Source organism: Pristis pectinata, chromosome 11 (assembly GCF_009764475.1).
Source record: "Pristis pectinata isolate sPriPec2 chromosome 11, sPriPec2.1.pri, whole genome shotgun sequence".
NCBI lineage: Eukaryota > Metazoa > Chordata > Chondrichthyes > Rhinopristiformes > Pristidae > Pristis > Pristis pectinata.
The window spans coordinates 1,746,497-1,758,870 of record NC_067415.1 but is presented as its reverse complement, the minus strand read 5'-3'; the positions used below and the strand labels follow the sequence as shown (position 1 = coordinate 1,758,870).

General features: G+C 53.9%; 1 protein-coding gene and 1 non-coding gene across 4 annotated transcripts; one reads left to right on the top strand and one right to left on the bottom strand.

The window, feature by feature from the left end:
- Positions 1–1,104: 1,104 nt before the first annotated feature.
- Positions 1,105–10,652, bottom strand: wdr73 (WD repeat domain 73). 3 transcript variants are annotated; one of them, XM_052026391.1, is made up of 8 exons: positions 10,502–10,652; positions 8,416–8,483; positions 7,138–7,226; positions 6,670–6,758; positions 6,355–6,422; positions 3,738–3,902; positions 2,559–2,915; positions 1,105–1,835 (listed from the first exon to the last, which is right to left on the bottom strand). In XM_052026391.1, exons 1-8 carry the CDS (start codon positions 10,546–10,548, stop codon positions 1,606–1,608), a joined length of 1,113 nt encoding a protein of 370 aa, XP_051882351.1. In that variant the 5' UTR covers positions 10,549–10,652; the 3' UTR covers positions 1,105–1,605. The 3 variants fall into 3 exon arrangements, with proteins under 3 accessions (XP_051882351.1, XP_051882350.1, XP_051882352.1); XM_052026390.1 differs by having other exon boundaries at positions 10,439–10,563; XM_052026392.1 differs by having other exon boundaries at positions 10,444–10,547.
- Positions 10,653–11,054: 402 nt separating this feature from the next.
- On the top strand, positions 11,055–11,126 carry trnaq-cug (transfer RNA glutamine (anticodon CUG)). Its single transcript has one exon. It is a non-coding gene; the product is annotated as a tRNA-Gln (tRNA).
- Positions 11,127–12,374: the final 1,248 nt, after the last annotated feature.

The following is a 12,374-nucleotide window of genomic DNA, read 5'->3' as shown; positions in this document are numbered from 1 at the left end:
ACAGGGTAGGTAGAGTCTGTTTCCCAGGGTGGAGAAGCCTAATGCTAGAGGGCAGAGGTTGAAGGGGAGAGGGGAAAGTTTCATGGAGATTTACAAGGCAAGTTTTTTTAAATACAGAGAGTGGTGGGTGCCGAGAACACATTGCGAGGGGGTGGAAGCAGAAACAATAGCGATGTTAAGGATGCATTTCGACAGGCAGATGGGATTAGTTTCACTTGGCCTCGTGGACGGTACAGACATAGTGGGCTGAAGGGCCTGTTCCTGTACTGTTCTACATTCTAATATTGGTCTCTTGTCTTCCAAACCATCAGCTGTTGGTGCATGGGGAGGTGAGGGGGTTGGTCCACGAGTTGCAGACAGGTCACCTGCAGGTCCGGCCAGAATCAGGAAGGCAGATGGGACACTGCTGTTTATTGAAAGGGGTTAGAGCACCGCGTGAGGTCTTCTTGTCGACAACAAACATGTCTGCAGTGTTTGTACAGTGAAATGCTCAGCAGGACAGTCGGTGCAGTGGTGGTTGATCCCTGGGAGGGGGCTGACCTATGGGGAGCAGGTGAGGTAGAGTGGCTGATGCCCAGGAGTGAGAATGGTCTCATTAAACAATGGTGTGGACAGCCCGTCCCCTCTGCAATCCTCTGCTCTTCCAATCCAGCTGATGTCTTCCCACTGTTCTCAGGAGGACAGCATCAGCCCTTCCTTGAGGCAGCCCCCCCACACACCCCCATGGTTCTGCTGGACTTTCCAGTTTATTGTGCTGTTACTTATTCCATGTATCTCAGTAGTAAAGACAATATAAACATATAAAAGCCATGAAACAGTTTGTTGGGAAACTTCCCGGTCATTTCATCTTTGCTGAACAATCGACCTGTGGATTCCATCGGAGGCACAGATTGAATCTGGTCTGGACAGTTCGCTCCCCCCAGCGCTGCCCCTCCCACACGGGCTCTGACAGCACCAGTGGACACCTTGGCACTGGGCTCTGGAGTGAAACTGATCCCCAGCACTCACTCCACACGGAGTCACCACAAACCATGGGAGAGGGAAGAACATGACGCTCCCGTTACCCTCACACCACGACAATGAACCGGCAGGAAGAGACAAAAGGAAAGGCCACAATAAGTGATGTTTAATTATGTAAATCCTAGTGAAACACGCACGGTGCAGAGGGAGTGTTTGTTGGATTCCCCCGTCCCGCCCGTGCCCGGGGCTGGCACTCACCACAGTGAACCTCAAGTGAAGTGGCCCACGGTGCCGCTCAGTCCTGAACCAGGACAACTGTATAGATGTACACAACACCGGACACACACGCACTCCTGCGTACTGCCTCACACCCACGCAGGAACATCCGCAGTTTGAGCAATAGGAACCCTGCGAACTTCTCCCTCACAAAAATCAAACAGTACCCTCGCCTCCAGAGGGACTGGGGTCACAGAGTGATGGGGTCACATGGGCGAAGGGTCGGTCACAAGGTTACAAGGACAGGCAATGGACCTGGACTAAGGCCACCAGCAGCAACTCTCCCCGACTGAAGCCACGGTGAGATTTGGGAGGGAGCAGGAGCCCAGGACACGTCACCTGGGAGCAGAGGAGGTGACGGCGCAGTGATCAGGCACTGGTACAAGCCGTCCAGTCCCACACGTGCAAGGACCCGTCGTCTGCAGCCGAGAGCAGCACTCGCTCCTTCCAGGGGTGCCAGGTGTGTGTGGTGACCAGCGGCAGGTCCTGCTCCGGCTCCGCGCTGACACTGTGGCCCCGGTGGACAAAGGTGGGCTCCACCCGGCCAGGACTCGAAGACCAGGAGCTGGTGTCGTAGATGTGAACGTTCCCATTGAAACCTGTAACACAGAAAGAAGTCAGCACGTCATCTGCCTCCCAGTACATCCTTCCCCCGGTAGATGGGGGGGGGAAGACCAGGGCAGTGTCCAACGGATGCGCAATCTGAGGATTTTCAGGGAAACCAGCAGTGTACAGAGAGCAATTCAATACAATGCCACGTTAAAGGTCACTACAGATAGCCTAGTGGCGCAGCAGGTAGTGCCGCTACCCTGCAGCTCCAGAGACCCAGTTCGATCCTGACCTTGGGTGCTGTCTGCGTGGAGTTTGCACATTCCCCCCGTGACTGCGTGGGTTTCCCCCCACATCCCAACGATGTGCTGGGTCAGTGGGTTAATTGCCCGCTGTAAATTGCCCCTTAGTGTGGGTGGGGGAGTTTGATGGGAATGTGGGGAGAATAATGTGTGTAAATGGCTGGTTGATGGTCAGCATGGACTCGGTGGGCCGAAGGGCCTGTGTCTGAGCTGCCTCCCTTTATAAAGGCACGGAGTTGGGGGCAACACATCAGCTCAGACAGACCACTGGGCCAAAGGCAGATGAGAGACAAAGGCCTTTCCAGACACTGACGGGGCTGCCTCAGGGATCAGCCCCGGACCCTCAGGACTTGCAAGGGAGGAACACAGAAGCTTGGGCTGAGCATTGTTGGCCGTGATCTGACTGAATGAGCAAGTCCTGTCCCAACACACCACCGGCCTCCCCTCCCACCCCAACCAGAGCCAACGTACCCGACACTGCCAGGTGCTGCTGCAGCCGGGGTGCCCAGGTCAGGCAGAGGTGGTCACTGTTGGCCAGTGGCCTGGGTACTGCCAGCTCCACCTGCCCCAGGGCCTTGCTCAGGTCTCGGTAATCGGTCACCACCACCTGTCCAGCCGAGGATAGTCTTCCCACCATCGAGCACCCAGGCGCCAACCCCATCGTCCAATGGCTGCCGCCGCCGCTGCTAGCAGGCAGGCTTGAGTGTCCAATCAGACTCGGGCACTGCCGGGTGTCAGCCAACCACAGGTGGCCGTTCATAGAGCAGACGATAAAGGTGGAATGGTCAAGAAAGTCCAGCTTACTGATTGGTTCATTGTCTTCCACTCCTGTGGGGAGGATTAACACTCTCGTTAGGTGGGACCCAAGAAAGGCATTGGGAGCCAAAGCCCATCTTCCTCTCCTCCTAACCCCCACTGTACAGATCCCCAAACCAACGCCTCCCATTCCCACCCACCATACAGATTCCCAAACCACCAACACCTTCCCAATTCCTCTCACTGTACAGGTTCCCGAAGAACATTCCCACTCCCTCCCACTGTACTCAGTCAAGCAGGAAAACTATTGCGATGTTCAGTTCCATTTTCTGTCTCTTCACCGGACAGAATCTCCCATTTGTTGTGCCAAGATGGCAGGGAGACAGGACGGGGCACATACCGGTATTAACCCCTCCACCCCTTTCCCATCTGACCCTGCACCCATACCCTGAACCACCCGCGTTGCACTTTAGTGTAGTGGTTAGCGTAACACTATTACAGCGCCAGCGACCCGGGTTCAATTCTGTCCGCTGTCTGTAAGGAGTTTGTACGTTCTCCCCGTGACTGCGTGGGTTTCCTCCGGGTGCTCCGGTTTCCTCCCACATTCCAAAGACGTACGGGTTAGGAAGTTGTGGGCATGCTATGTTGGCGCCGGAAGCGTGGCGACACTTGTGGTCTGCCCCCAGAACACTCCACGCAAAAGCTGCATTTCACTGTGTGTTTCCATGTACATGTGAGTAATAAAGATCTGATCTGTTCTGGATTAGTGCTCAGCAGCTCCCCCTGGAGGGAGGGTTGAGCTTCTGTCAGTGCATCTACCACCACCCCTCTCCCTCACAGCCTGACCGCCCCTCCCGAGGAAGCTACGTGCTCCGTGAGAGAGCACTCATTCACCAGCTCCGGAGAACAGCACCGACTGTGTCACGATTTCCTGGATGGCAAGGTCACTGATCTTCGAACCGTGAAGTACCCGGGGAGTTGGAGAGCAGGAGACGGAAATCCGTGACCACTCACTGACGGCGGTGGTGAGCGGAGACGTGGTCAGCAGCGAGATGGTGTCTGTCGCAAGGAGAACAGCAGAGTTAGCGTCAGAACCAGAGAACAGCACAGCACGACAGGAGGCCCTTTAGCCCACTGCACTGGTGCTAGCCCTTTCAAAGAAGCTTCGATTTTCTCCGGCTGGAAAATAAAACACAGCAGATGTAGGAAAGCTGCAAGGAAGCAGAAAGTGCTGGGAATATTCAGTCAGTCAGCACCTGAGGGGTAAAGGCTGCACAACTTGCAGAATATTCCCCACAGCCCCACGTCCCGAGAATCACAGAATGGTAAAAGAGCTGGTACAGTACAGGAAAAGGCCATTCAATCCATTATGTCCATGCCGGCTCTCCACCAGCGCAGATCTCCAGTTCCACCCACTTTCTCCATAGCCTTGCAAAATCTCCCTCCCCGTACATTCACCCAGCTCCTCCCAAAGGCCACCATGGAAGTTGCCTCCACCACAGCTGCAGGTACCAGATTCCAACCACACAGTGAGAGACAAATCCCCCAGCACTAACTCCCATCCCTTACACCCGGGGAGTAGAATGGCTGATTAACTGACCTGCACATCTCTGGGATGCGAGAACAATCCCTTTATCCCCACACTTTGCCGTCAGTCCAATAACCAACTCTCAGTCCTTGTCCAGTGTCTTCTAACCCAATGATCTTATCGAATGTAGATCCACCAAATCATCTATTCTACCAGTTACATCCTCAAACAACTCCAACCGATTGATCAAACATGATTTTTCTTTCATAAATGCACATTGACTCTGCTCCATGCTGTTATTCTTCACAAGGTGTTCCAGTTTTACGTTGTTCATTACAGATCCCAGCACCTACCCTACCGCTGGGGTTAGGCTAACAGATCGGGGGTTCACTCAAACAATGGAGCCACATTTACTACCCTCGAAACCAGAGGAATGATTCCAGAATCTATAGATGTTTGGAAGATGACAACCAGAGCATCCACCATCTCTCCAGTCACCTCCTTCTAAGCTCAGATGTAGATCACTGGATCCTTGGGATTTATCAGCTTTCAAGCTCTCCAACTTTTCTAGTATTACTTTTTAGCTAAAGCTTAGTTCCTTCAGTTCTAGACTCTAGCTAGAGTCTTTATTCTCTAATATTCCTGGCAGGTTTTCTGTGTCTTTTATGGAGAGAAACTCAAAGTATGTTTCACTCTTCTGCCAGTTGCTTGCTCTGCATTACAAATTCTCCCACCTGTCTGTAAGGGAGCTGATGGGCATGTGGGAGCAAGTTTTGCTCTCGTAGGCAGTGGAAGCAGCTTCAATAACTTCCAAAATGAAACTGGGTAAATAATACAGCACTGCTCTTTCACCATCAGTGGGTCCAAGCCCCGGCACAGGACTAGCTTCCAGAAGGACTGCAGTGATTCAAAAAGGCAGCTCACCCTCACCTTCTCAAGGGCAACAAGTGCTGTCAGAGTTGTATAGCATAGAAACAGGCCCTTCAGCCCACCATGTCTATGCTGACCATCATGCCTATCTATACTAATCCCACCTGCTGCATTAATTCTATATCCCTCCCTGCCCATTCAAGGACTTGTCCAGATGCCTCTTAAATGTTGCTACTGTTCCTGCCTCCACCACCTCCTCTGGCAGCTCATTCCAGACACCAACTACTGTGTACATGAAACATTTACCCCTCAGATCCCCTTTAAACCCCTACCCCCACCTTACACCTGTGCCCTCTAGTTTTATACACCTCCACTGCGGGAAATCAAGACTGATATCTCCCGTCTGTCTCTCTCAAAATTGTATATACCTGTCATGTTACCTCTTAGCCTCCGCGCTCCAGGGAAATCAGACCCAGCCTTATCCAATCTTTCTTTATAACTCAAACCCTCCAATCCAGGCAACACCTTTGTGAATCTTTCCTGCACCCTCTCTGGCATAATCATGTCTTTCCCCTATTGTGGCAACCAGAACTGCACACAATGCTCCAAGTGCGGTCTACCCAATGTTTTGTACAGCTGTAACACAAGCCCCAACTCCTGTACTCAATGGCTTGGCCAATGAAGGCAACCATGACATATACCCTCCACCCCCGTCTGTATTACCACTTCCAATGTGGTCGTACCTTAGGGCTGTGTGTTCTACAACATTCCCTAGACATTCACGTGTAGGTCTCGGCCTGGCTTAACATTCCGTAATACACTGCCTCACACTTGTTCAAGCCAAACCCCATCTGCCATTCCTTTGCCCACTTTCCCAGTTGATCAATATCCTGCTGTAACCTGAGCCCACCTTCACCACTGTACCTCACCAGTGTCCAGATCCTTTGAAATGAATATGTTTAAAAAGCATCCTTCTGGCAGGAACAGGAGCCCGGACAAGGGAGTGAAGAGGCTGCCCTCAGCACCTCCTGCTGAGTTAGGCCCCTTGGTCATCGACTGCCTCACTCACAGGCACAGCCCCACAACCAATAACTCCAAACCCCATTCACTCACCGCTCTCGTCAGCTGCCAGGCACCAAACCTGTAGCGAGGAGTCTGGGGGGCCACTGCTCACCAACAGGCTGTGGGGAAAGAGAGAACAGTGCGTGATCCTCCTATATCCCACCAGCCCCTCGCCCCTCTCCCCTCTCCATCTTCTCTTACTCTCCTCCTGTGTTTACCCAGCTCCCCCTCTTCATCACATCCCCTCCCTCCCTCTGGGGAAAGGAGCTTGAACTGAGTGCCCTGTTGGGAAGTTGAGTGCCCGTCAGATAGAACAGGGTATGGGGGTGTGAGGGAGCGAGACAGATGCCGAGGTGGTTGACTTACCTGGTCCCCGCAATGTGCTTCAACTGGTAAATGGGCCTCTGGGAGAAACCACCATGTTCCACATGGAAATCTCTCTCGGGGCAAAGTCCCTGCGGAGGAAAGAGAGGGACTGCACTTCAAACATAGTCTGGTGAAAGAGCCCGCAAACATCAACCCCACCTCCCCCCCCACCCCACCCAACCACCCAGAAACTCTGTGACCTCCCTACCCATGAAGGAGCAGTTTGAGCACCAACGGAGTGGTCAGGAATCCCTGGGAAGATGGGTTTGCATTGGGCAATATCCTGAGAGCAGTTTCAGACTTCACTGCCCCAATCCATCAAGATCTCCCAGCAACCAGTAACACGGGGCAGTGTAGGGCCACAGTGCACACTCTGCCTCATACCCACTAACATTCCCCCTTCCCACCCATTCTTTAACAGACCAGGGGTGATTATTATCCTCTCCTGAGGAACTCTGCTCCTCTCACCTGCTTTTCTTTAGCCGAGAGTTTCTGAGGGAGGGAGAGCTCCTGGATTTCATTCTTCCTCCCAGCGCTGTAGCCAGCGACACAGACACCTGCCAGATGGAGAGGATTAGATCAAAGTTACACCAGCCTCCAAAATCAAACAGCTTGACCCTCCAACCCCCAAATGCTTCTCTCACTGTTGCCCTGCGTACAGTTCTGCCTTCCTTCCCTGCCTCCATAGAACAACCTCAACATCCTGTGGGACACAAACTCATGGAAACCAGAAGGGGCAACCAAACCCTTAGCCAAAAACCCCAAGCAGGAGGAAGACCTTCAACACGAGACTGTTTCACCCCTCAATTAGATGCCAGATGATCTTAACCTTATCGATCCATCCCTGGCCCATAACAAACAGCAAATATTGGAAATACAAACTAGAAACAAAAAGCACTCAGCAGGTCAGGCAGGACCTGTGGCGAGAGAAAGCGACTTAACATTTCAGGTCAAAGACCTTTCATCAGGATGGGGAAGTGTGAGGGATCAAACGTGCCTTAAGTTTTTGAGAAGTGGACAGAATATTTGTGGTGCCGTCACCGTCAGGGGGTAATTATCTGTTTGTTGGAGGTGCAAACAAACAGAAGAGAGGTGAGGGGGAAAAGAGGGCTGTAACTCTGAGGTGCCAAACATTGAAGTTGCTGAAATTCTGAAATAAAAGATAATTTTACAGAACCTCAGCAGGTCAGGCAGCATCTGTAGAGAGTGAGCAAAAACAGAGAAACGTGGGTTGGTGATCTTTCTTCAGAAGTGACCAGCTTGAATTCAAGCTGAGCAGTTGTTTAATTGTTAAATGCAATGTTAATTCACAAGGGAAGTAACGTGCCGGGTTGGAAGATGTAACCTCAAGGATACACTGGGTTCGTTGGAACAGCCTAGGAGGACAAAGGCAGAGGGGGAGTGAATTGGAGAATTAAAATCACAGGAAACAGAAACTCAGGTCATCTTTGGAGACTGAACGAACATTGTCTACAAAGCATTCCCCCAATATGCACACGGCTTCTCCACAGTCAACACTGCAGCAGTACAACAAAATGGAACTCTTGGTTATGTCCATCTTGGTTACGAAATTTCACTTCATTTCCAGCTTTCTGGAGAAGGAAGTCTCCTTGCCTCACCACCAGCCCTGCATCTGCTCAGAAAAGTGTTTCTATCTATCGTACTGAATCTAAAAACACATTAATCATAACGCACAAATGCGCACAAAGACATGCACAAAGACACAAAGAAAGAAGCTCATCGTACTTCGGTCCTGAATCCACTCTAGAACTCTTGTCGGCTCCTGCAGCTCAAACACATGAAGGTCGTTATACCTGAAACAGGTAGAGGTAGTGGTGCAATGAGAATGGTGGCACAGGGGGACATTCTGCCCGCTTAGTTGATACTGGCACCATCGGTCCCAGTCCCCTGCTCCTTCTCCATTGCCCAGCAAATCACTTCCCATTAAGTGCCTGCCCAAATCCCTTTCGAAAGCCTTCAGTGACTGTGTCTCCAACACTCCTACAGGCAGTGAATGCTAGATCATAACTAGAAGTTTTTACCTGCACCCCCACTCACTCCATATTGTAACAAAAATTTTAAATGCGTGTCTTTGTCCTTTGGACAATCTGCCGATGCACAAGGGACTGGAATCTGGAGCAACACACAATCTGCCATAGGAACTCTGCAGGCAGCGTCTGTGGAGGCAGAGGGATGGTTGACGTTTCGGGTTGAGACCCTGAATCAGAACTCCAATGACCTTTTACAGGTCCTCCTTACCTTACAGGTAAGGTAAGGTATCTTTATTAGTCACATGTATAGCGAAACACACGGTGAAATGCATCTTTTTGCGTAGTGTTCTGGGGGCAGCCCGCAAGTGTCGCCACACTTCCGGCGCCAACATAGCACGCCCGCAACTTCCTAACCCATACGTCTTTGGAATGTGGGAGGAAACCGGAGCACCCGGAGGAAACCCACACACACGGGGAGAACGTACAAACTCCTTACAGACAATGGCCGGAATTGAACCCGGGTCACTAGCGCTGTAAAGCGTTACGCTAACCGCTACACTACCGTGCCTGTGTACCGTACTAACACCCTACTCATGGACACCCCGTAGACATGAACAACCATTTAGGGTACCAACAGGATTGACAACACTGCTGCAGGCATCTTCTGCTGGGTAAAACAATTTGCCCCTCAGGTCCCCTTGAAGTTGAGACCCTTCACCTGGACTGACAGCCCCAAACAACAACTGTCCTTCTCCCTCCACAGATGCTGCCTGACCCGCTGAGCTCCTCCAGTGCCTTTCAGAATCAGGTTTGTTGACTCAGATGATGTGGTTTGTTGTGTTGCGGCAGCAGTATGGAGCAAAGACATCAAATTACACCTGTCCACCCCCCGTCCCCCCAGTGACAAGGGCCAGACCCCCCACCGGTCCCCCCAGTGACAAGGGCCAGACCCGTTCCCCCCCCATTGACAAGGGCCAGACCCCCCACCGGTCCCCCCAGTGACAAGGGCCAGACCCGTTCCCCCCCCCATTGACAAGGGCCGGACCCCCCACCAGTCCCCCCAGTGACAAGGGCCAGACCCGTCCCCCCCCATTGACAAGGGCCAGACCCCCCCCCCAGTGACAGGGCCGGACCCCCCCCCCAGTGACCGGGCCCCCCCCCCCCGGTGACCGGGCCCCCCCCAGTGACCGGGCCGGACCCCCCCCCCAGTGACCGGGCCGGACCCTCCCCCCCCCAGTGACCGGGCCGGACCCTCCCCCCCCCAGTGACCGGGCCGGACCCTCCTCTCCCCCCCCCCCCAGTGACCGGGCCCTCCCCCCCCAGTGACCGGGCCGGACCCTCCCCGCCCCCCAGTGACCGGGCCGGACCCTCCCCCCCCCCCCAGTGACCGGGCCCCCCCCAGTGACCGGGCCGGACCCTCCCCCCCCCCAGTGACCGGGCCGGACCCTCCCCCCCCAGTGACCGGGCCGGACCCTCCCCCCCCCCCCAGTGACCGGGCCGGACCCTCCTCTCCCCCCCCCCCCAGTGACCGGGCCGGACCCTCCTCTCCCCCCCCCCCCAGTGACCGGGCCGGACCCTCCCCCCCCCCAGTGACCGGGCCGGACCCCCCCCCCCCCCCCCCCCCAGTGACCGGGCCGGACCCTCCCCCCCCCCCCCCCAGTGACCGGGCCGGACCCTCCCCCCCCCAGTGACCGGGCCGGACCCTCCCCCCCAGTGACCGGGCACCCGTCCCGCCCGGTCCCCGGCCGTGTGCCGGCGTTTTACAGCGAGCCAACCACCTGACCACATCAGGCGGCCATTCAGCCGGTCGGTGCCGGTGCTGTCCCATCCCGGCCGCTCACCGCCGCAGACTCTCCACCATCCACGCGTCCCAGCCGCTCTCCGCCATGGCGGCGTCTCCACGGCAACCCCGAGCTCCACTTCCGGCTCCCCCCCCGCCCCTCGTCACTTCCTCTCCCGCCGCCACCGCCGCCAGAAATCAGCCGCCCGTCCCCGTCCCTGGAGCTGGGGGGGGCGGGGTGGAGTTGGGGGCGGGGCGCCGTCTGAGCCCCGCCCACCGGGCTACCGGCGGGAAACCGAACCTTCCCCTCAGACGTCACTCACTTTCTGTCACGTGATCAGCAGGATTCTTGTCACCGGCACAAATCTCCCGGCAGTTTTTTTATCCGGTAACCGCGATTAAAATGTTGCTGGAAAAACCCGCGAAGGGGACAAATCCTGGCTGGGAAATGTTCCCCGACCGACCGGTCCCCGGGGAGGTGGGGTTTGCGTGCCGAGGCGCTGGCCAATCAGAGAACCGGAGCCGCTGTTGCCAAGGGGACTGACTGACTGGCGGGGGCGGGGGGGCGGCGCCCGCCTTGAAATGCGCCTCCCAGCGGCTGGCTGAGCAGCCCGGGTTCCGTGGTGTAATGGTTAGCACTCTGGACTCTGAATCCAGCGATCCGAGTTCAAATCTCGGCGGAACCTGACCTTTTCCTTCCCGCCCAGAGCAGCGGCTGCTCCAGCTGCAGCGCACCGCTGGCCACCGCATCTGTCCGGCTGCAGCGGTGCTTTACCACCTCTTTATTGCAGCATGCGGTGGGGCAGGCGTTGTACACTGGTTTATTATTGCCGCATGTAGGGGCAGCTTCTTCCCCTCTGCCATCCGATTTCTGAACGGTCATGAACCTCTGGACACTTACCTCGTTATTCCTCTTTTTTTGGACTATTTATTTTTGTGATTTATGTGTTTGCACCGTACTGCTGCTGCAAAACAACAAATTTCACACCCTGATAAACCTGATTCTGAAAGGCACTGGAGGAACTCAGCGGGTCAGACAGCATCTGCGGCGGGAGATGGACAGTTGATGTTTGGGTGGGACTGTCAGTCCAGAAACTGGATGTTTGGGTCTCAACCTGAGGGGCAACTTTTTCCCCCAGAGGGTGGTGGGTGTATGGTACTAGCTGCCAGAGGAAGTGGTAGTGGCAGGTACAATTACAATGTTTAAAAGGCATTTGGACAGGTAGAATCAGAATCAGGTTTATTATCACTGACATATATCGTGAAATTTGTTGTTTTGTGGCAGCAGCACAGTGCAAGACATAAAAATGACTGTAAGTTACAAAAATAAATAAATAGTGCAAAAGAGGAATAACAAGTTAGCATTTATGGGTTCATGGACCATTCAGAAATCTGATGGTGGAGCTGTTCTTGAAACACTGAGTATAGCCTTCAAGCTCCTGTACCTCCTCCCCGATAGTAGTAATGAGAAGAGGGCATGTGCCGGGTGGTGAGGGTCCTTAATGATGGATGCTGCCTTCTTGAGGCACCACCTCTTGAAGATGTCCTTGATGGCGGGGAGGGTTGTGCCCGTGGTGGAGCCGGCTGAGTCTACAACCCTCTGCAGCCTCTTTCGATCCTGCACATTGGAGCATCTATACCAGGTAGTGAGGCAACCAGTCACAATGCTCTCCACTGTACATCTGTAGAAATGTTCAAGAGTCTTTTACTGAAGAAATCTCCAGTGGAATAACATGGGATACCTTTAAAGCATATGCCCGTGGTCAAATTATTTCATATTCCGCTGCATTGAAAAAACTAATAACGAAATACATATATTGGCTGACAAGATTAAAGAAATCGATAAAAAATATTCTGATACTCCGAAACTGGAGCTTTTTGAAAAGAGAACAGAACTCCAATTACAACATAGTTTATTATTAACATCTTCAATT